Genomic DNA, 22907 nt, shown 5'->3' with positions numbered 1-22907 from the left:
GCGCAGTGCTCAGCGGTCGGATGAAGCTGGCCAAACTGCTGTTGGTCAGCTGAACCGATTCCTCGTCGCACTCTACCACGGGCACCTCCAATCCCAGCGAACAATCTTCATCGCCGTAACAGAAGTCACAATCGAGGCCGTATCCTTGAAAAGGTAGTTTAGCAACAAAAGCAAAAAAGATGGTAAGTGCAACCCCCGATCTGTCTTCGTTTACGTTCACCTGCGATCATGATCGCGCTGCCAGAAATGGGTTACCTTGAATGACTAACCTGTTTTTGCTAGAGCCAAAAGTCCCACTATTACCGAAGCCACCGCGGTGATCGTTGCGTAGCGACGCATTGTGTGGTCGTACAGGCTGTCGGCGTTCTAAGACACTTCTGGGACACCGTTTGCACTAACCTTTACACCGCGATATCTACACGTGTTATCGTTCAAATGTGAACTTCAACGAAAATTCGTGCACCTCGTTTCACACCTGTATTATTTGCGTATAATCATTGACTTCACGGTACGCAACCGGTAAGTTACTCCGCGGACTGCCGTGCGTTGACTGAATGCAGCGAATGCAACTGCAGCGTCGATCGCAATGCGGCTGGCGTCGCGAAAGCGCATTCGCTCGTTGGTATTGGTGCTGTTTTCTCTTAAAGCCATCAATTGCCACCCAGAGACGTGTGGATTGTGGAACCGTTGCACCAGGTGCCTGAGATGCAGCAAGTGCAAGGCTGACGCTGCCCAGACGATGGGTGTATTATGCAAACTGTTTGACTGCGTTTGTTTACTACGGCGATGGGCGAAGGTGGAGAAGTTGCTGGAAATACAAAAGATTTAACGATGATGACGTCGTTCGATCGCAAAAGTTCATCGGTGAACATGATCCCGCGATCGATTACGGCTGTTAATCTATAGCCATCACCAGGTACAAGCAGACTCTTTGTAAGACTTTACTAAGCTGCATGCAAATGCAGCTTATTTGGATTGTTCAATATTGTTTCATTTCAAGTAAAAGGCATCGAAATGTGTGCCATACTTACTTCTAGATTCACGTGAAATCCATACAAATCCAACGAACACTCAATGATTTATGTTATAATGCAAATCATTCCACAAGTTCCAAATACACGAAAATGCACTGCAGCTGACTTCAATTCCCATTTTTGCATCGTCAATAGCTGCCACCACCCTGAGCAGCGAATTATTGCGAACGCGTTTTATCCATCAATCCTAAAAAATACGCAATATGCCTGTTTCCGATTGCACAGTATTCGGTCACATTACTAAGTCATAACTGTCACTTGTCCTGACGAACGTGAACAATCCCAGATCAGCGTCGATTGTAGGCAATGTTCATCCTACCTGCTGCTTCATGCCCCATCCCATAGACGTGCTTTTATTTATTGCATTTTTTCTTTCTTCGTGAAAACTCCATCACAAAGCAGGAACTACCCATCTGAAGCGCTTACTTTACAATGGATGAATTGATGATTGAGAGAGAGAGAGAGAGAGCAGTGACTGCTCAATTCCAGCGGCAACCCTCAATTCCGGCCGACCGTAGCATAAGGGAAGATACATCAATGGTTAAGAAGTGCCGAAAAATACGTCAGGGAGTGCTGGATATGTTTTATTAATGCCAACGGGAAAGTGACATCCTGGCCCTTTGCCATCCCACTCCTCTGTACGGCGTCGCTTTCGTTTTCATCGTGCGCTGATAAATGTGCTCCCGGAAGGAAGAAAAATTGATACACGATGCGTTTGGAATAAGCTCATACGTATCATAACGAGCATTTCACCATTATACATTTATGATGCCAAACACTCGCGATATGGTGAGATGGTACCCCGGTTAAGTGAGCGATTGATAGTAACAGAAACAGCTTAACAGCCTTCCCGTAAATCCTCCAAATGGCTTCGACCGAAATTCAATCATAATATTTCTCGGTCCAGGAATCGAATGCGTATGGCTTCGGATCGTTCACGTTAGACGTTGACAAATGATTCGTAAATGAGAATATTATACACATATCTGCGCGTGTGTGTCTCTGGCAGTATTCAGAAAAACCTTTTCAAACAGGAAGTAAACAGTATATATTTTAGTATTTTTATTCTGCTTCTGAATCTTTTGTACAAGTCAATGTGACGTATTTGCAAGTAGCTGATTCCCTACTTGAAAGTTGTCCATTCATGAATATAGCTGTGTTGATAAATGGGAAGATATACCACGAAGGTGCAATTACAATCCTCTCAATAGATCATAACCCTCCCTTCTGGTGCAGTTAATTGGCAAACCTGTTTGCTAACTACGTAATTGTTCAGCAGTCGTGTGAAACGCAACATTAATACTACCTTATTCAAAGTGCAATATTGGTGCTGCTGTACGTATGCAATTTAACTGCAAATCGAACGTGATATGAATTGAGCAAAGGGTTTGCATTGAACACGCCATGGTGATAATCTGTTTGCTTAGCTAAGAGTCACGCTATTTGCTCCATACTAAACTAGATGTGCAATCCGACCCGATGGCTGATTACTAAACCTAACAAAAAGTACAAGACTGAAAGTGTTTCTATTCTTATTTTGCTCTTCTCCGAAACACACATCAGCCCAAAACTAAACAAGGCAAAACGAAAAAAGAATTAATAAATTAAGTTACATTGTACAAAAATTAAAAGCATATCTTCTTTTCTCATGTTGAATCAAATTTGTAATTACACAATCTCTTACATTTACTTACTTATTACTCGAGTTTTGTTAAATTTTCCTACAAGTTCTATTTTTGCGTAAACGTTTGCTTAATTTTCAAATCAAATGTCCGTTACCCGGTTTGACGTTGGGCGCTGCGTCGAGCACTCCGTCGAGCAGTTCGAGCACTTTCCGCCAGCCCAAACGAGCACGAACTTCAACTGTCAAAATTGTTGTTCGCCCGGGTAGCTTGTTTGTTTACGTTTTTGCTCGGTACTGCGTGTGCCGCTAAAACCCGCACAATTGTGATTTTACCGACAAGTTGTACAATTCCTGCCGCTAAATTTGTGTAGTGAAGTGGTTCCGATCAGTGTATCATCATGGTTTCGAAAACCGATAGCTTCGGGTTCAACGAGACGAAGATGTTTCAAGTGGCCCGTGACTGTTCGCCGGATGACCATAAACATACGCAGAATCTGGTGGAATCGAAGGATGATATGCTGTACGTTTGGAATGCGAAGAACTGTTGCATCCTGGTGCTGAACTGGCGAGCCGCCGCATCCCGCAAGCAGGACGAATTGAAACATCAGGTAAAGTACAACGCTCAAGCGATAAAATCGACCGCCAGTCGCGATTGCCCTAACCTCACAAACGGGCCCCGTTCAGCGGACGACTCGAATGCAGGGGTTTTCAGCGAACTTGACGGATAACGATGGGAGTACGGTTTCTGCTGAACTGGCGTAAATTCGTTGAGCGGATCTATGGACCGCTAAATAATTCAACAACCACTCACGGTAGTTTTCGATGCCGGCAATTTATCAAATAATAATGGATTATTTATCGGTCTAATTAGCTTTTATGGCCATAATCTTAAATTATATGCAATCGCGAACGGAAAGTCCTTGCGCCAACCCGGCGCATACGGGGTGCGAATATCTGTGGTTCATTTCATTATTCGTCCACGTTGCCTTTCGTAAGGATTTTTTTACCTTTTACCTTTCTACAATTTTATTTCTTTATACTTCGCCACTGACCCTTACTCTCCGCTCCGATCCCGCTCCCTGGTGGTCCACGCGTGCCGCGGTGTGTTATCTCGTGGTCTGAGGAAACGAGCCCGAAACGAATTTCCATTTCAAACCCCGTCCACGCTTTCCTGTTGCCCTTCATTCGGTGCGAGAGCGATTTAAATTATAGGAAGGAAATTTTATTACTTTGCGCGCAGCAGAAGCGGAGGTAGCAGCACCAGCGGCAGCTAGGGCTCGGGCCAGGCGATCATGGAAGGAAAGTTTGAAAATAATGGATTTTCTCAAACACACCTCCCACCTTCTTCGTCACACAGCCCAAAATGACACCCACCTCGCTCGCTGGATTGTCCGTCCATTCCGGGAGTCGATTACTTTCCTTTTTTTTTTTTTGCTCCAAAGCGTTCTGCTACCTCACGGCCAAATTACCCAGCACAGCAATGATTAACATTCGTGCGCCCGGGGGTGATCACATTGACTATCTTTTTTTTTGTGTCATTTCGGTCACACTGCCAATCCATAAAAATTGTATCATTTGCCAACGATGATGCTCATCGTGTCCCTCAAGTCAACGAAAGACGGACGAACGGACGGGGGCACGGCTGCATCATTATATCGAATGCTGTTAACTGAAGAACATGAATGAGGTGAGGAAGAACATGGGTTGGTAGCGCGCAGGCACAGGTACGATGGGCCCGGTATGATAAATAATGAAATGCCTTTTTTAACCTACCGCAGCTAATAGAGCCGGAAGTGCTTAGGAACAGGCATAAATCAGTTTAAAGATGATTTGTTTCGGTTTATCGCAAATAGGAGACAAATATTGCCGTTTTTGATGATGTATTTTTTCATTTTGAATGCCAAACCACTTTACGTTCGTTAGCACTGTATGAGAAGCAAGCTAATCGCGTAATGAAAGCGATTAGAATAGGAACATAAATGGCACTTTGGCGTACATTACATCGTCAAATACGACTGCATCTTTCTTTCCTTGCAATAAGAGCTACACACTACAAATCAGTAGATTTCACCGCTCCTTTCCACAAAGCATTCCACCGGAAGGTGTGACAACGACGCGAGGGAAAATCCAATTCATTGCAAATGAAATTTTTAAAAACTTTTTCCTTTACCCACAGTCCACTGCACGAGCGACGACAGCCACTGTACGGCGAGACGGTTGTATGTGTGCTTGCTCACCAATGCATCCAGTCCTTTCGGCAGTGTCCGCGTGCGCGGTGCCGGCGTTATCATTCACAAATTTATGCCCCGAACGAGCGAATAGCAGCGGACTCATAAATTTTCATCCCCAACCCATTTATAAAATTATAACTCCCCGAGGTGATTCCCCGCTCTCGTCACTCGGGCGGATGCGGAGAAAAAGTCGCCCCAAAGGCAGGGACAGTAATGTGATGTGTCCTTATATCATCCTGCTGTATCCATCTCGTTGGTCATGACCGAAGGCCGTTTGGTTTGAGATTTTGTTGCGAACCGGCACGACGAGCACTTTTTGGCTCATTTGCCCATCAATATGCTTCGGGATGTGATAATGATTATGTCACGTCGATCATCGGATTTAGTGTGACATTAAAACGCGGTCGGCAATGACGTGCACACGGATGGCAGTAGTAATGGCATGCCCTCCGCGGAGAGTAATATCCGCCCGCGCCTTCCGTCCAGCATGCGAGTCGATGAGCGCCTCGTGGCCATAAAATCGTGGAAGCAGTAAAAACAAGCCCTCTCCATACTGGCGGCACCACCAGAAAGCCTTAATTACGGAAGTATTAAGAAATTTCGCAACTGCACTAATAATAGTATCTCAAAAGTATAAATTGTACCCACACTCATCGTAATAATAAAATAATTCCTTCCTCGCGGGCGGCGGGACGGGACGGCAGCGGTTGTTTTGGTGCTTCCGATTCCCGGCAGATAGTTGCGCACGTAATTCTTGATCACAAAAACGGACCACACCGTCGTCGGGTGCGTCGTCGGGCTGCATCGGCACCAGGGTAAAACCCGGAACTTTTCCCATTTCTTACTCCACCTCTCGCGGTGCGCAGCACTACGCAGCCAATCCTGCTACCGGGGGCCGGTTGCCCTTATCCGTGTCCTTTACTACCGAACCGAAACTGCACCTTGCGTCAGGGCCTTGTTTCTAGAGGAGTGGACAAAAAAACAGCCAAAACTGCTGCTGCTCCTCGGTGGTGCCTGCTGTTGCCGGTAGTTCATGCTTTATATAATATTTTAAAAATTATCACTCTACTTTTATGTTCGTTCTTTACTGAAGTTTTACGCCTCAATCCAGTCTCCAGGCCCTCTGTTTTCCTGCTGTCCTCGCTTACTTTCGTCCTTCGAGAGGCCGCTGCAGAAAGCAGCCACTGCACGGGAATCGAAAGGAGGGCCAACCTACGCCACAAAAAGGCAACTGGCTGGCACTGCGCTTTGTCATGGTTTGCCATTTTAGCATCTTTGATATATTTACTGTCATCTTCTTGACTTCCTTTGCTGGCATGGGGTGCGCTGTGGGTAGAGAAGGAGAAGAGTCTTCGGGGAGGAATTCAAAATGCACTCAAACGGCCAGTAGTAGCAGTATGCTTTTTCTGGCAAATGGCACATGACATGCGGCCACAGGAGTACGATCGTTCGTAAGAATACAATTAAAAGTTACGATTTAATACCTAATTTTCCGATAAGCGAACCAGCGGAGACGTGGCTTGGTGTGTTGTGCAGAGGAACGAAAATGCTTCCAATCCCAGGTAAGCGAAGCTTTTCTAACACATCGTCCGATGGTAACAGTTCTTGTGCGATATTTGAAGGTGTAGATGGAGCAGTAGTAGAATGATTCATGATCATTTTTCTCACCATTCACATCATGCGTCGTGTGTACGTGTGTGTGGGCGAGTGTTTCTTGATTTGTGTCCGTTCCGTTCGTGTTCACAAATCCACTTGCCCACTGTCCTTAACACCACTCGATGTCTAAAGCACATTTTTATTCCTAGAATGCCAACATCTTCTTTCGCTACTTGAGCGAAACACCGAAAACGACGACCACCGAAGATGGAAAGATATGAAAGGCAAGCCATACGTCGAACTCACCCTCTCCCTCCCGGCTTCAAATCCCGGCCCCGTTCCAGGAGCACAAAGTCGAAATAGTAGATCCACGCACGCCGAGGCAAGTGTTGAATAAGAAAATAGTGATGGAAGCCGTTTGTCTTGAGGCGTCCTTTTATTTGCCTTCCGATTGTGTCACTGCCAGTGTTTGGCCTCCGCTCCACCGTCGCAGCAGCACCTCCGATCGATACAACCGGACGGATAAAGAAGATTGGCTGAATGGCTTGAGAGAAAGCACAGGATACATGAGGAAAAATGGGAGTAAAGAGGCTCCCCGCCCTTGTGTGATGTGATTTTTGTGTGTGTCCTGATGGTCGTGAGAAGTGTACACACGCACACGGAGTTGGTTTGAGAAAGCGTGCCCAACATTGTGGCACAATATTTCAGAGAAAGCAAATATGTCATACGAACAGGACGAACATTTTCGTCTTCAGTTCAGTTTCCTCCACATGGCTCTTGTGTGATTTCGAGTCATAGCATCGCTTTTTATCTCTTATTTGGCTCAATTTTAAGAAAAATCCACAACTTTAGTTCCGTTTAACTGTGGCTGTTTAAGTTGCCTATCGTCTTCCGCAGTAAACCCCCGTGTGCGGTCTCCCTCGACCACCTAGGAAAACCCCACACAGAACAATGATGGTGCGATAAAGCGACAGCAAGGATCGCTCAAAGAAGTGAAAAGTTGACGGCATCTCGCGTGTGTTGATTATTATTAGCTGCTTGATGCGCCATGCGAAGAATGAAATAGATAAAAATGGTACTACAACCTATCATCAAACATACGGAACACACAGACGCAACGAGCAGCTCACCCCACGCAGAGCAAGCGGATCAAATTTTCGCACACAATTCGGAGATTTGTGTTTGATGATGGCAACTGTTTGGAGACAGGAGTCCCTCAGTAACGCAGCATGTCAGGATCAAAACGGTGGAAGCTATTGAGGGACTGAGATTGTTCGCGCGCTCGGGGACGAACGACATTGTCAGTGTTTCTCTTTTGTTGTGCGTCTGAAATAGGCCGGGGATATGAGATTAATAAGTAAATGGTGGAAAACTTGCCCGGGCTTACACAAAATCGCTTCACATATGTGTATTTGTCGGTTCATCACGGCTGCGATGGTCTGAAAGGTTGATGAAACCACGAGCGGATTGTTCCAACGCACAACAATTGTATCGCTGGTTCATACATGAATCTTCTATTGGCTTGGTTTGTGGCCCTCACGACGGCGGTGTCGATAAGTAGCAATCATCAAATGCTTCTACCGCAAGATTATGGAGTGTGTGTTGTGCTCTCATGGTCGCACTGTTCTTTTCTCCTAATAATAAACACATTTCTTTGTAGATCCGCCCTAAAAAAAAGCTCCAGTGAAAGCCCAAGCAATGTAGTTCAAATATTGCTCCATCAAAACTTCATCAGACATGGTGACGATGGCGAAGGACGATGGTTTGGTATCTACCGCACGGTTTCATGGTCCTTATCATCTTCACCACACCTAATGCAATACGTATAAACGAGCTATCGTTTATGCAGTGTTACTCTTCATTATGTTTTACATTCCTTTCGCATTAAACTCGCATTTTACAAAATTGCATTTAATACGCTCCGGGTTACGCCACTTCCCTTTTCATTCGGTCGAAAATAGCGAAGCACGACGGAATTATGCTAAAAACTTGCACTCGTTCGACAAAACAAACGAGGAGCGCTTATCGTTCGGCGGTGTAAGGCATGGCCTTAAAATAGTTCTGGTTTGGCTTCGTCCAAACAAAAAGAAACCAATTTGCAGACAGAAAAAAAAGACTCCAGACGTTCCCGTGATCCCGGAAAAGGTGTGGTTCTGAACAATATGCAGCTGTGGAAAATGTGCAACAGACAAAAATGGAATATCCTGGCGATTCTTAATGCACTCCGACTCCCTCTGACGGTACACGAGGGGCTATCAAAACGGAAGGCCAATAATCGTAAATAGAGTCATTCTGCATAGACGAGCCTGACGAGGACAAGGAAAGAAACCCCAAAGAAGCATCATCAAACACCAACTGTCGTGCTGTCTCGTTCATCCACACCGGCAGCCAAATGTGCTCAATTCATGTACGCCTCATCGACCACAGAAACGAAGGACGGCATCATTGGAGAACTTCTCATGGAGGTGGGGTGTACATACCTCTCACACCTTTCTGCAAAGTGAATTCACCCGACATGATCCAATTTAGTTTGGCCAGGCACTTTTTTGGCAGCCTAATTCAAAGAGCCATATCACCTAGTTTGGTGACCATCGACCCATCATCGGTGGCCTTTACCCGTGACGCCTCTCGCCGTCCGTTTCTTCTCCCCGTCCTCATCATCATCAGCATCATCATCATCTTCATCGACGTTGTAACACGTTTTTGTTGCCTTTTACCGCCGCCCGCGCACGAGTCCGAACTCTCCCTAACGATATAATGATCTATTATTATGATTATGGTCAACGTCACCTTAGAGTGTTGGAGTACCTTCTGCCGCCCCGCGTGCGGCCGTCTCGCTGCAGCTCTGGACCATAAACGAACCTCCCCACCGGTGAACTAGATACCGACAAAAATATGGTTCCTCTTATCTCTTCGATCATCAAAAAGCGTCCAGCCGGGACCAAGGGAGCAAAGGGAGCGAGGGAATGGTGCTGCGATGCTGCTGATACGTATCCATCATCTATTAACCAATTTAATTCACAGGCCATTTGTCAAGGCTGATGGGCAAACATCTGTTACTACATCCGCTTCCGGATGGATAATGGTTGGCGCTGGTGGAATGGGCCTGGCCACACTTTGTTTGCTGGTCCACCGTTTTCCCTGTTACGCAGCCAGCCCCCGTGTCGAGTCTCCTGGGAGACGGCCGTACGCGTCCGCCGAATGAAGGGAGAATGAAGAATCAGCCGAACTGTGGTGTGCTGGCTTCGGCGGAAACGTTGATTTGATTTTCCGTCATCATCCCTCCATCAATCGGTGTGTTTGTATTTATCGCCCATCGGAAAAGGGAAGAAATGATGCTACTGGGTACGTACATTGGAGCGCATAAAAAGGTGTCAGTATTTTTCTGTAGCAAATAATGGATCGATATTAGCTGTGTGTTTTTGCGAAAGATCCACACAAAAAACAGTTTGAAACTATTCTATATTATAGTACATGTTCCATCTGAGGTTAAGCCTGCCAACTCTTGGTTGGCCATTCACACAAGCAGCAATAATTGCGCATACAATCGTGCGATTTAATTGCGGCAAAAGTATCCTTTCGCGAGATGGTGTGTCGGAACATTTACACTGATTGCTCACTCCAGCGCTCGACGGCCCGATGAAGAAATTCCCCCCCGGACCCAGCCAGTTCCTGTGAACTTCGATGAAGTGGAAAATTCAAGTCGTGTGTTGTGTCGCGGTCTTTCATCAGCGCAGCGAGATAATTTCCACGGCTCTCGGTGGCGGCAGTACCGCTTCTCCGCCACCTTCACCCCGCACGGAAGGAAACTTCGAGTCGAGTGCGCGGGTTTTGCACTTCCGGCTCGGTTTTGATGCTTTGTAATTTTATTTATTTCTTCCATGGCTGCTGCTGCTGCTGCTGCTGTTTGTAGTTTGTATCGTGCACACTCCCAACCCCAACCACCCAGTCCCACCTGTACGGATGCATGGATCTGTGACCGCGACGAAGTTTTCTCAACGAGGTCACCGTTTAGGATGTGGTGGCTGCCGCTGAAGTGGCAGGAGAATAGGTTTTGCTTTGGTGATTTTTTGGTTTCCATTTCTTCTCGCCGCCCCGTCCACCCACTCCCAACCACCACGGTCCACGATGCACTGAAGTGTGTTGCGTGTTAGGCAAATTGTTTCGCCTGTGTAAGTGTGCAAAAGGGAGCAGAACAGAAGGATAGACGGAGGGGGGGGGGGGGGGCATGTCGCACTTGGCTGCTACAAATCTCCAACCGATTTATGATTATAATTATTACCGACCGAGATCTTTCCGTCCCTGGTTCCGGTTTCCTGTTGGAAGCGTTCGGGATTTAGCAGCCGCGGAGTGGAAATGGTACCGCTGCCGATCGCACTCCGAAATGCCAGCAGCAAACCCGAGCAACCGCAACAGCCACCGCGGACCACGGTACGATGAGGGCAAAAAAAGCAAAAATTCCACCTGCGGAAGTCAAAGGATCGCGCAAGAGGCCTTCATGCATGCACAAGTGCACACTCGTGCGGGTCGCCCGGTTCGCTCCTCACTCACACTTGCTTGCCGCTTGGTGGGTTTTGCGCGGTTTTTTTTGTGGAACGACGGGAACCAATTTCATCTATACCAACACACATCCGGTCCCATTCATTCTGTCCACCGTTGATTTCTTGCGCCCTTTCCTCTAGAGCGCGTTGTTTTGGCGTTCCAAGCTCGGCTGATACAGGGAAAATCCGGCTCATCGAGACCGCCGCAGCGCGCGAACCCACGTGTCTCGAGAGGAGTACCGTATCTGCCTATCATCTTCCTCTGGGGACGCCACGAAACGGAATCTGTGGCATTGCTTCTCGCTCCCACTCATTCCAAAGCGATGTTGTTTGGTGCGTTTTCTACCACCTTTTCGGTTCCTGTCTCCTGTGAGCATGTTCACTCCTGAAGCATGTGCTTTTTATTTTTGCTGCTTTCCCAAGTCGCGCACCATTTTGTTTGATGTGATTTTACACCGCTTACAGCATCGCGAGGCGCGGCCAGTGGTGATGATTATTCTGGCCAACTGAATCCCTCGGGTGGGGCGGTTGGGGATGGACGAGTTTAACGTAGCAAAGAAATCCGTTTTATCGTGCCACTCGAAAGTGCAGCCAGAACAGGTATAATTATAATTTCCATTTATTTCTACCTTTTTTAGCTTCTCTATATTGCGTCTCGTAAGTTTTTCAACACGACGCGTTTTGCTGTCTTTATTCACTTTATTGCTGCAACTTGTGAGCTGGTTGTTGTTGGTAGGATGAAAAGGGAGAGAACGACTGCTCAATTCCGGTTCCGGTTTTTGTTTGTTGCTGAATTTTGTGATTCAAATTGTAGGATGGATATTGTTTGATAAGAATATAGAAAAAATGTCATCAGATCGAATGAAAACGATCTCCGAAATACTACAATTAATAGATTCTTCCCACAATATTGCCATTCTTTGTTGTAACCTACCGACAAACGCATTCCTTTACACTGTAAAGGTATTTTTTTTTAAATACCAATCATCCACCACCGGAAGTCAATTGGTGAAGGTGAAAACTTATTTATAATGGTGCGAAAATTCACCCTTAGCACTTTCCGGTGCGCGCGCGCACCCTTAAAAGTTCGGATTAATTAATTTAGTTGCCCGTTGCCGAGGCACTGAATGTTGTTTGGTTTTGTTTGTTTTTTTTTTGTTTCGCTCTCTCTCTCTCTCCACCTAACTCTCTGTTGCTTATTTATTTACCTGCATTTTATCATGAACTTTTCTGTCGGTGAACAATAATTAAAAAAAAACTCATTTTCCATTACATTCAATCTTCACCACCGCCACCACCACCACCGGTGGCTTAGGAGTAGAATGGCAGCAGCAGCAGCAACAACAGAAAAAAATCTCACAACGAGGTGTGAAATTCAAACTAAATTAGAAAGGATTCATCAACACCGTCACGATTCGGTGATCTCGGCAGCAATGTTTGAAGTGAAGAGCTCCTCTCTCGCTCTCTTCCTCTACCTCATTTTCACAGAGAAAGTCCCACGAAGGACCTCTTGCCATTGGGTATTGAAGAAGCTGGAGCTGTAGAAGAGAAGCTGCGCGATTATTGGCTTCTGCAATGACTCGAACGGCACACCCGCCCGAGAGATGTCCTTCAGAGTAAGAAGTGAAGAAGAAATGTAAATTTCGTGAAAATATTCCACTTTCTACGAGGACGATTTGTTGATTTTTTTTTCTGCCTTTCATTTCCTTTCCTTCCTTTCGAATATCAGCGATGGGTCAGCTATTGCGGCGCTGCTGTATGCGAAAGAGTTACCCGACGCGATACGCTTCGATTCGCGTCAACACGTACGCGCCGCCGGGAAGGAACGCCCGAAAGAGGGTGCATAAATTGGCATTCAAACGAAATTGTTAGCTATTTATTATTTTGTTAAGTGATGCTGTTAGGTTTTTTTCCCCTGTTCTGTCTTTCTTTGTTTTCTTGCATAAACGATTCACTTTATCGGCCATTGGGCTTCCCACTCTACTTCGGGGCAGTCCTTCTGCCTGACAGCTGCACGAAGAGCGCTCGCATGGGAGTGTTGAAAATAATATATTTACTTTGTAATTGAAACAATATCTATTGCTGTCCAATTTCAGAGCGGGAAGAATTCGGATTGCACACCAACCAACCCACTGCTGCAAAGAAAACAGGGAAAAAGGGTTGAACCGAGAACCATAAAGGGAACGGCTGCTTGTCGACGGTTGCTCTTGTGGCGTGGCCCGACCGTTTTAGATGCAGGATTTTTCTCCCGCCCGGTTCAGTGGCGTTGGCAAAATGCATAATAAAGTTTTATGAAGCGCAGTACTCGGTGGTGTGCGCACCACCCTTCCCTTAACCCCCCGGCGACTTCCCTTAACCCCCCGGCGCATACAGCACTGCTGGACTTCCTTGAACACATCGCAGCTAATTCTGTATGTTGCAATTCAATCGCTTATAAGATTGTTATGTTGCTGTTTACCATTCACATGGGTGTAAAAATTGATGCTCGTCTCGTCTCGTTGTGTGCCATCGTTGTGTACGTGACGCAGAGCAAGCAGGGCGCAGGGAAGCGAAGAAGCACATCAAATTTAACGACACCAGACGACCGTCAGCGAACTCGGCAGCCAGTACTTATGCTAACTGAAAGCTGTAAAACGTATGATTTATGGACAGCATTGACGAGCTTTTGGGGTGGTGGTGATTCGCCAAAGTTTCCTCCATCCCCAACATCGTTACCAGCGCAGCATCCACGTAACGAGATCCTTCATTTAATGGATCGTTGAATCCAATGTGCAGTTTATTGTGGAATAACATTTTTACAATACTTCTCAAAGCAATACCATCTTCTTTGTGAAACAAAAAACAAAAATTGCCAGTGCCCGCAATGGTTTTCAGCGACACGCTTTCCTTCCAACGCGACGGGGACTGGTTTTGCATTTATTCTTGCGAAATTAAATTGCAATTATCTGTTTGCTCCTTATTATTTTTGTGTGATTTAGAACAAACATGTCACCCTACCCGGACTGCCTTTCGCTCTCTGCCAGAGATGGTGCTCTTCCCCGCTAACCGCAATTTCGCAAACGGCTAAAAGCTGCATTAATCCTGATAGCGAAGCATCCACAATACGATTCCGAAACATCGCGGTTCATTCTTCGATATGATGATGGGTGACATGCGAGAGAGCGAAGAAGAGCGAACCCGTCTCAGACGTACACGGGCATTTTATGCCCTTTATGCATCGCCCTCCCTCCGTGCCTTCATCCGGCGCTGCTGTTTGCTGTTTTGGGCAAAGAAAAACAAATTTTTAATTGGGAATGTTCAGCTTGGATAATCACGACATGCGAAATGAGTGGAGGCTGCTTGGTGTGGTAGCAGTCGCGCGGATGGGGGAGGGGCCAACTGTTCCGGCACATCCTGCGGGAACCATCACGGGATGTAGGGTGTACCTCACTCCCGTAGCAGCACGGTCGCCACACATTGTTGCTGCACGCTGAAGAAGGTTAATTTTGTCGCTGGCAAAAGACGAACGGCAAAGCATGATATGCTTCTGATGATTATGCTGCTGATGCTGGTTGTGTGTTGTTTTATGTTTGCGCTGGCTGGCTGGCTGGTGGCAAAGCCAGGGTAAGGAAAAGCGTAAGGAAAAATGTAGTGAACAAATTTTCCGCTTACTTTCCTGTTGCTTGTTTCGTTGGCGGTGGCGTTCTCTTTTTTTTTTCTTTTCTTTTTCATACTCATAACCCCCCTTTCTTGTCGTGCATGCGTTTTTCCATCACACACACACACGCGGGCGCACGTTTGTTCCACCCAAAATCTGTGTGCGCGCGCCCTTTGCTGCCACCGACCGACCGACCGACCGACCGTCCGACCGGCTCTGGTGATGAGGGTTTTCTTTCGTGTCATACCCAAATGCATCCGTCCCGCCTTAGGGATCTGCCTGATGATGCCGTTCGCATGTATCGGGTGGGTGGTCTCATGCCCATTCCCATCTCATGCCGCTTATCAAGCCACCAACCCACCCGGGCTTATTAGGCGGGCATATGTTTTATAATAAATAATTTTCGAGATTTCTTCCGACAGTGGGAAAAGGGGTGAAAACGTAATGAGGGAGGGTACGGGTCGCTTCGGAGGTGGACACATTTCTTGCTTCAGTACGCCTTCACGGAGGCGAATAAAGATGAAAAGTATCCGGCACCTGTGCGGGATGCACAATCGTTCGTCACAAAACAAATTCCGCACCAGATGGAGGCGCCCGATGGCACTCTTTCCATTGGACGCATGGTTGTGTGCACTTCCTTTAGCGCCCGCGCGCGCACCCGGCCTGCACTGATGAGTTCATTTTCCGCTGCCACATGCCCCGTTGCACCACCATCGCCTGCCACCTTATCTGACAAAGAGCATGGTCATGGAAAGCGATTATATAGAAAAAAGGAAGAAGTTGGGTGCAAATCTGCAAATCCCACCAACCAACCAGTCGCTAGCGCTCGGCTGACTGTTTTGTTGTCCTCACCCACCAGAAAATAGCATTGGCCTCTGCCTGGGATTCCCCGCTCCCCTACATCAGCGGGCGCGCACCAACTGCACCGTTGCTGCTGCTGCTGCTGCTCTGTGCATCTTCCATCGCGATGAATTATAAAAATGGTATGTCTTATCCTTAAGGCGAAGAAAGCAGACTTTTAATTCCAGGTTAATACAGCAAACTCCCGCACACACACAAACACACACCATGAGCGTAACAAGGGCGGGCAAACGAAAAACCGGGCCACCACGACGGGGTATATGTATCTTCGGTTCTCGTTTCGAAATACATGCCAGTACCACCGTCTTCTTCTCCTTCTACTTTCTTCTTCCCAAACTCCTCTCCCCCCCTGCACAATGGATCGTGTGTATGTTTATGCAGGCAAATTATAGACTCCACAGCCGAAGGCTCGCTCGGGCGCGGCTGAAGTCACGGCACATCCACCCCTTGATAGGTTGTTAATGATAAAAAGCGCCATACTCACCTGCCCGGTCGTCCGTGTGGCAGTGGCGGCGGCGGCGGCGGCCCGGCACACAACCATCGGGGGATCAGGGACCAGCGTTCTATTATGCTTCTGACAAAAAATCTGATAGGTGAACCTTGTTTCTCGGCTAATGGGAGCTGATGTTTCGTTAGATGAATTCTAGTGCAATGTTCGCCGCGAGCAGCAGCAGCAGCAGGAGCCGGGAAATTGTTGAACGGCTGCGATAAGAAGTAACGCCGGCAGTACCGTGCAATGAGTTTGTTTCTTCATTTTCAGGGAAATTCCATTTTTTTGTATTTGTGCTGAAATGTAATACAAGATTATCGCCAAAAACACCAAGACAAAGGTGTGTGCGTGTGTGTTGTCTCTTCTTTTTTACGATACGTTTGCCCGCACTCTCTGTTCAGGTTAAATGTCTTGAGTGAGAAGTAATAGTAGATTGGCCATTTTTCTATACAGTTGTTTTTCCCTAAAGCTCAATTTTCCACGTATTGCTTATAAAAATCACTCACGTAGATAAACTTTACCCTATTTTAACTCTTTTTTCCTCTCACTTTAGATCGAAAGCGGAAAATCGCGTCCCAAGAGCGCAAGTTCCAGAGCGCAGCCACCTCTCTGGTTGGGAACGGAATCCGTCGCTCCTGCAACATACTTCTGGCTCATTCTTGCCCTTATCGAACCATCGGCAGGCGACGGGAACCGACCGTATTATCGATCGCAAACCCCTTCCGCCTTCTGCGGCATAAAATTGACGTTTGAACCAATCGCTGATAAGTGTTGGGGCGCTTCCGCTCGGATGCTGCCCGTTGATTGGTGGGGTCGAACGCGCAGTGGAGAGAAAGTTTGCTTGTTCGGAGGCACGGTCCTTCCTTCAAACATCCTTCGCCCCACACAAATCAATGATCGATTGGTTTTCCATTCTCCCAGCGCAAACGCAGACAGTGTGTGGCGCTGCTCTGGGGAAGCTCGTGCTCTCCTGCAACTTTTGAAAAATGTCACTACCTTGTGGTTTGGAGACTTCGATGCCGTCAGGGAAAGCTTTCTTCTTCGCCGAAGCGCAGCGAGCGTTGTTTGTAAATTATGCATTCAAAGCGATCAAAAACAAAAATTTGCCTCAAATCTCCACCGAGGCGCGGCACCCCGAAGCGGTGTATTTGGTAATTCATTTCATTTCTCCTCTGCCAAAAGTCATTCAATGTCCGTCCGGTCCGTTGGGGGTTTTTGTGGTCGTTCGTTGCGAAATGAAAACCGTATTTCATTACGAATCTGCGAAACCTTCACATCGAATCGCTTTTCCCGGTTGTTCACAATCAACCGACATTCATAATCTTTCTGAGGGGCGGGAGGCGAGCAGAAGAGAGTAAAAAAAACGCAGTAATGAAACATTTTCTGCTCACTTCCTTCCGGCATTTTGCGCCGTCTCCTCCAGGGAGACGAACACGGCTCCGGCCATCGGCTCGGTTTGACCTGCATGCATAAATTATCGGCGAAAGTTTGTCATTTTTGGCGCAATGCTGCCTCGTCGCGCGCCGTCTCGCGAGGATCGTATCTGGCCGAATTCGATTCCATCATGCCCATCATGGATGGACGCCCGGGGCTTCCATGCCGGTGCTGCTGCTACGCTGGAAAGTACCGTGAAGGGAAAATTAAAAAATAGACACTTAATTTTTATGTCTTTGTCGTCCACGGGGAGGGCGGTGTAAGGTGAAGCAAGGACTCTCCGAACGCTCGGGAACCGTGGCGCAAAGGCAAAGGTCCTGCCTACCACGCGGGAGACACAAATAGATTGACTAATGTATATACATTATTTATATCGCTTTTCTTCGTTTTTTTTCACCTCTCTTCTTCATTTACTTGTGCTGCTGATAGGCCGTTTTTTGTCGCTCCCACTCCCACTTCGGTAAAGCCAGTGAAAAAACTGAGGATTTAAAATCAATTTTTTGTTGTTTTGCCAAGGGAAAAGACTTTCCACGGCGGGCGCACTCTGGGAGCTGCGGAAGCGAAGGACACACACAGCAAGGAAAATGCCCACAGGCACATAGAATGGAAGATTTTTCCTTTTTTTTTGTTTCTTCTGTCGTTGTTCCCTCATATTCGGAGAAGGTAATGTAATTTCACCTACAACCAAAACTCCCAACTGCCTCCGAAGCCTCCCCTTGGCCACGAGTTTCATCAAATTGAAACGAGGCAATATCGGCGCTTCGGAAGTTCGCGTAAGACAAATCGATGGCCGCTTAGGTGACCGGGAAGGAAGGGGCGCGAGAGGGTCGTTGCCCGAAAGCCTGCAGTAACGATTACTTCACTCCGGCTCCGCGCCGCGGCTCCGGTGGTATGTTTTTTTTTTTGTGTCTTCTTTTCGTCCGCAAAAGACACGGTAATGGAGATGTTAATATAGCGTAAAAGTATATCCGCGACGCGACGCCGAGTTGACGGGGTGTAGAAATCATCTCCGGCAGCGTAATCACGCTCTCGGACAAGGGACAACCACGGAATGGAATGGTACACGAACATCATCATGCAAATCAACGATGAGGCGAGGGCAGATATAGCAGGGAAGATGTACAGAAAATACACACAAAAAACAGCGCAGATAAGGACACGATAGCCACGGATAGAGAGCCAGGATGACATCGTTCCATCGTCTTGATTATTGTGTGTTTGTTGAATCGGCAATCAAAATATTTCACCAGCAACGCTTTGAAAGATGAGTAAAAGGCCACCACCACTTCGCTCTGAAGATGGTATGAATAATCAGTTAATGGACGTGGTGCAATACTGTAAAAAGAGTCATTTCTTGCAGCTTCTTTTCGGACGGTTCTATCGATTATGTTTGGTGCATTAAACCTTTCGTTTTTTGTCTCGCGCAAAGAAGGCTCGATCGATTCGTGGCTCTTTATTCGTATGTAAGTGTGCTTAAATTGCTCGCTTTGGACCATAAATCACAAGATTATAGGGAAAAAAAACAGGACGCCGCCACCCTGACAGATGTGCTTCAATATTTCAATCTTTAATAGAATGCTAACGCCGATTCAACTCCCACTCTCAGCGCCCGAACCATTCGGAGAACGGCCCGCCTTCCTACCCGTAATTGAATCGTTCCGAATCTTTCCATAATTAGACGCCATTTTCCTGCAACAATGTGCTCGTTTTGCTGTATTATTTCTCCGGCAGCCACATCGATACAATTTCTCCACTTTCGAACACACACAGTTTATTAGCAGTCTATATCTATTATTCATATTTATGGGCAAACATTAAAAAAGCAAACCCTCCTGCGCGCTTCTATCGAACGGGGCCTCAGATTCGAGGCCACTCGCACCCGCACTGGCGGCCAATGTTCCAGCTGCTGTTGTCCGTGTATCGGTCGCGTAGCTTTTCGAAAACGCCCGAGGGAGATGAGGTGCGACGACTACCCAGTGAGGGGAGACAGACTCTCAAACTTCATCCCCTTGGTGTGGCGTGGAAAAAAGGATCTTCATTAATGAATTACGAGCCAACCCCCGGGCAACCGTCGTAGGACTGGGCCGGAGGATGAGTTTGTCGTTATAATTCAAAATTTTTATTGCCACCTCTTGTTCCGATACAGGCGCGACCCGACAATCTGGGGGGAAAGACCCGGGATGGGAGAAAGTTTTGGTACAGTGGTCGCAGGGGGAAGTGGGAAGCATAAAGATTGCGACCGAATTTGAATCGTTGTTTAATTACCAAACCTAAAAACCAACCGTGCGCCTTTATAAGCAGCTGTACTTGTTTGTCCTTGTCGCGGCGGACTGGCTGATTTCTGTTTGTTTGTTGTCGTGTCGTGTGTTCTTCCCTCTTGCTAACCGGTATTTTCCGTTTCTTTTTCCTTTGGCAGACGCTGATTCCATCGGCACCGCAAAACTTCACGGTGGAAAAGATACTTCCGTCCACGGACGGGACCTTTCTAGCGCTGGCCGGTCCGAAGGGTGTCTCCATCATCGAATTGCCCCGGCGCTGGGGCCCCAGCGGTCAGTACCAGAACGGGAAGGAGTGCATCATCTGTCGGTAAGTGTGTGCACACTCACTCACGCCCTCTCTCTCTTGTCGCGAAGGCGCTTCTTTGTTCGCGCTCTAAAAATTGGTTTCGAGATATAGAACTGCCTGCCCTTGTTTGGCCCTTTTGGTGTAGGATCCGGCGAATGGTGGTGTCCACCGTAAGAATTAGCATAGAAAACCCATAACATTAATTCCTTTCGCGCTGATGCTACAATTGCTTTTACCATTTTCTGGCCACTAGCAGCACCGATGGTGGTGGACAAAGTACAACCGAACCCTTTCAGAGGGGGCAATATAGCGGGCGCGGAAATGGCGGCAAATTTCACGAGCTTCGGCAAAGTTGAGCAGTTGCTCCCGTACCAACCACCACCAACTCGGCTCGGAGCAGGAAACCAACAAAAATTAATACCTAATAAGAATCAAGTGGACTTAATGTTCGGTTGTTTATTTTTATTTATTGCCGAGAGTTTGTCGAAACGAACGAGAACTCCCTCCCAACCGTCGACAACGCCGCACGCTGGCAAAGGTGGCACAATGTCTCCCGCTAAAATGCCGAAGGAGCGAAAGGATTAGCGCAAATCTTGTTCCAGACAATTTGAACCGAAAGGATTACCGCGCCGGATCTGAATTTCTCGTGTTCGGTGTTGCACTCGCACACACGTACCACCTCCTCCTCCTCCCCGGAACTGGTTCCCGATACTGAATTACGTCTCTTTTTGTTTGGTTTCACATTCAGCCGCAGCATCGGCCGGCGCGCACTCCTCCCACCACTCACTCACTGCTCAGAAGTAGTAAAACACATTTTCGACAAAAGAAAAACAACGAAAGTCAAATCCACGTCCGCCGCCTCCGTCGTCCTTTGCATCGCCCGGATTTTCCCCCGGCGTTTGCGGAGCAAAGAAATCGGTGTACAGTTGGTCGTGGGGCGGCCACGTTTGACGGTTTCAGTTGCAAGAGCGGCTCTGTTTGTGTATGTGTGCGCGCGCCCGTCGCACCGAAATGTTCATCTAAATTTCATTTGATTTAATTTTAATTAGATTTCTATGTTTAACTAGCAAAAGCTACACACGTACTCGAGTGTATACACACACGCACACACCACCGCCGCCGTCTGATGTGTATCACAAAGGCACATCCGATATGGGAAAATTAAGTTCGTAGTGCCGGGAATGCTACCAGCCGTCCTCGAACGAACCGATCTCTCCCTGTGAAGTGCAGATTGGAGTTGGTTTTTCCGATGGCTGGTCGTACCGTTTTCCCGTGTGTGTGTGCTTATACGGGAAGGGGTTTGAGGGAAACAAGAGAAAAGAAGGTACAACTTTGCCAAACTACCGACAACCCGCTGTCGTCCATCCCCTTCCGGCCCCAGTGTGTGTGTACTACGTCAGATCTCATTTGTGTCATAATCGACTCGACGAACGATTAGCTTTCACCCGGGGAAGCTTTTCATCGGGCTCATAAAACGGTTGAGGAAAGGAACAAGGTGCGTTGAAGGTTGGTGCAATAGCAAGTGCAAAAGAACGAAAAAACAATCTCCTGCCCTCGAGCACTCATTGCTCGAGCTAATAATACGAAAAGAAATCTCTTAGCTATTTGACTTTGGCTCCCGAAACTTTGCCTCATCGCTCGGTGGTCGGTGGTGGTAAATAATTGCACAACCCAAAGGGCGAGAGAGAGAGAGAGAGAGAGAGAGGGGGAGAGAAACAGCGTAGAACTATTGGAATTAAAATTTTCTCCGAACACATGTACGAATTTGAATAAAACATTATCCACCCGCCAGCCGTGTGCCGCTCAGCGTGCGGGTTTTAATGCTGGCTGCTGGCCCAAAATGAATGATGATTGAATGGATGATGTTGAGATCCATCCATACGAAATTTTATAAGAACTCTTTTGAGCTGGTCAAAGTACAAGGTGGAAAAGCGCGATGGACACGGCCAGAGTCAATGAAAAGCCAACTCTCAACAATCACTTATCCCTTCGAAGTCGAAGCTTACGCTCCGCTATTTGCCCTCCGCTGCAGCGAACCCTACTGGACCTAATCCCGGCACAAGTGCCACCAACAGCAGCAGCAGCAGCAGCAGTCGAACCGAAATTCGTGTTCCTTCTTTAGGCATACGATATAAATACACAAACACACATTGTTCACTCTTTTTCCCTCCCAATTGGGCGCTCAGCAACGCTGAGGGATAGGATTTAATCCATACTGCAAAAGCACATCGCACTCGCTTTCCTTCTCCTGCTTTCCATGGAGCTTCCCTTAACTTGGCGGCTGCAGTGCACGGTTGGAGACGGTAAATGCAGTACTACAACCCGAAATCTGTTGTTGTGTCGTGTCAGAACAGCATAGGTACGGGGTTTGGAGGGCTGATCTGAAGTTGTCTATTGGCAAATGTTTATTGCGCGGCTTCCGGCTTTCGTTCGAGGTATAGCTTTTCCTCGATTGTGCACAGGTTCGGTGGGAACAGCGTCGCGCTGCCCGAGGACGACGACGGTGCGCTGGTGTAACACAGAAGGTGTTTCGGTACAAAATTTATTCACCCGCATATCAAACTGCACAACACTGCTGCAGAGCTATTATTAAAAGATTATAAAATTTCCAACACAGCCCCGGGAAAGGTCCCCGAAGGTCCCGGCGACCGGAAAGCTACAGCTTTTCGTTCGGAATTTCGGAGTTGAGTTGCTTTATGGGAGGAATTGTAGCCAGAATTCTTCGAACTTCGATAGCATTGTTTGCCCTTGTGCATTCGAACTGTTGTGGAATTATTTATTTACTTCTTCATTGCTTATAGTGTAGCATAGTAAAGAGTACCACAGGGGTACACAAGAGACAGCATTATTAAGGTTTGTTTCGAGTTTTGTAGTTGCCCGCGCGGACAGCGCGC

General features: G+C 47.3%; 1 protein-coding gene across 1 annotated transcript in view; it reads left to right on the top strand.

Moving 5' to 3' along the window:
• The first annotated feature begins 2911 nt into the window (after nucleotides 1-2911).
• LOC120948782 (nuclear pore complex protein Nup88) overlaps nucleotides 2912-22907 on the top strand; it is a 57355-nt gene continuing 37359 nt past the window's right edge. The window contains exons 1-2 of the mRNA XM_040365491.2: nucleotides 2912-3266; nucleotides 19865-20034. Coding sequence (XP_040221425.2) covers nucleotides 3057-3266; nucleotides 19865-20034 — 380 coding nt within the window. The 5' untranslated portion in view covers nucleotides 2912-3056. The remainder of the gene's footprint in view (nucleotides 3267-19864; nucleotides 20035-22907) is intronic.

This window comes from Anopheles coluzzii, chromosome 2 (genome assembly GCF_943734685.1).
Source record: "Anopheles coluzzii chromosome 2, AcolN3, whole genome shotgun sequence".
NCBI lineage: Eukaryota > Metazoa > Arthropoda > Insecta > Diptera > Culicidae > Anopheles > Anopheles coluzzii.
The sequence above is the reverse complement of the archived record's forward strand: the minus strand, read 5'-3'. Positions and strand labels throughout refer to the sequence as shown.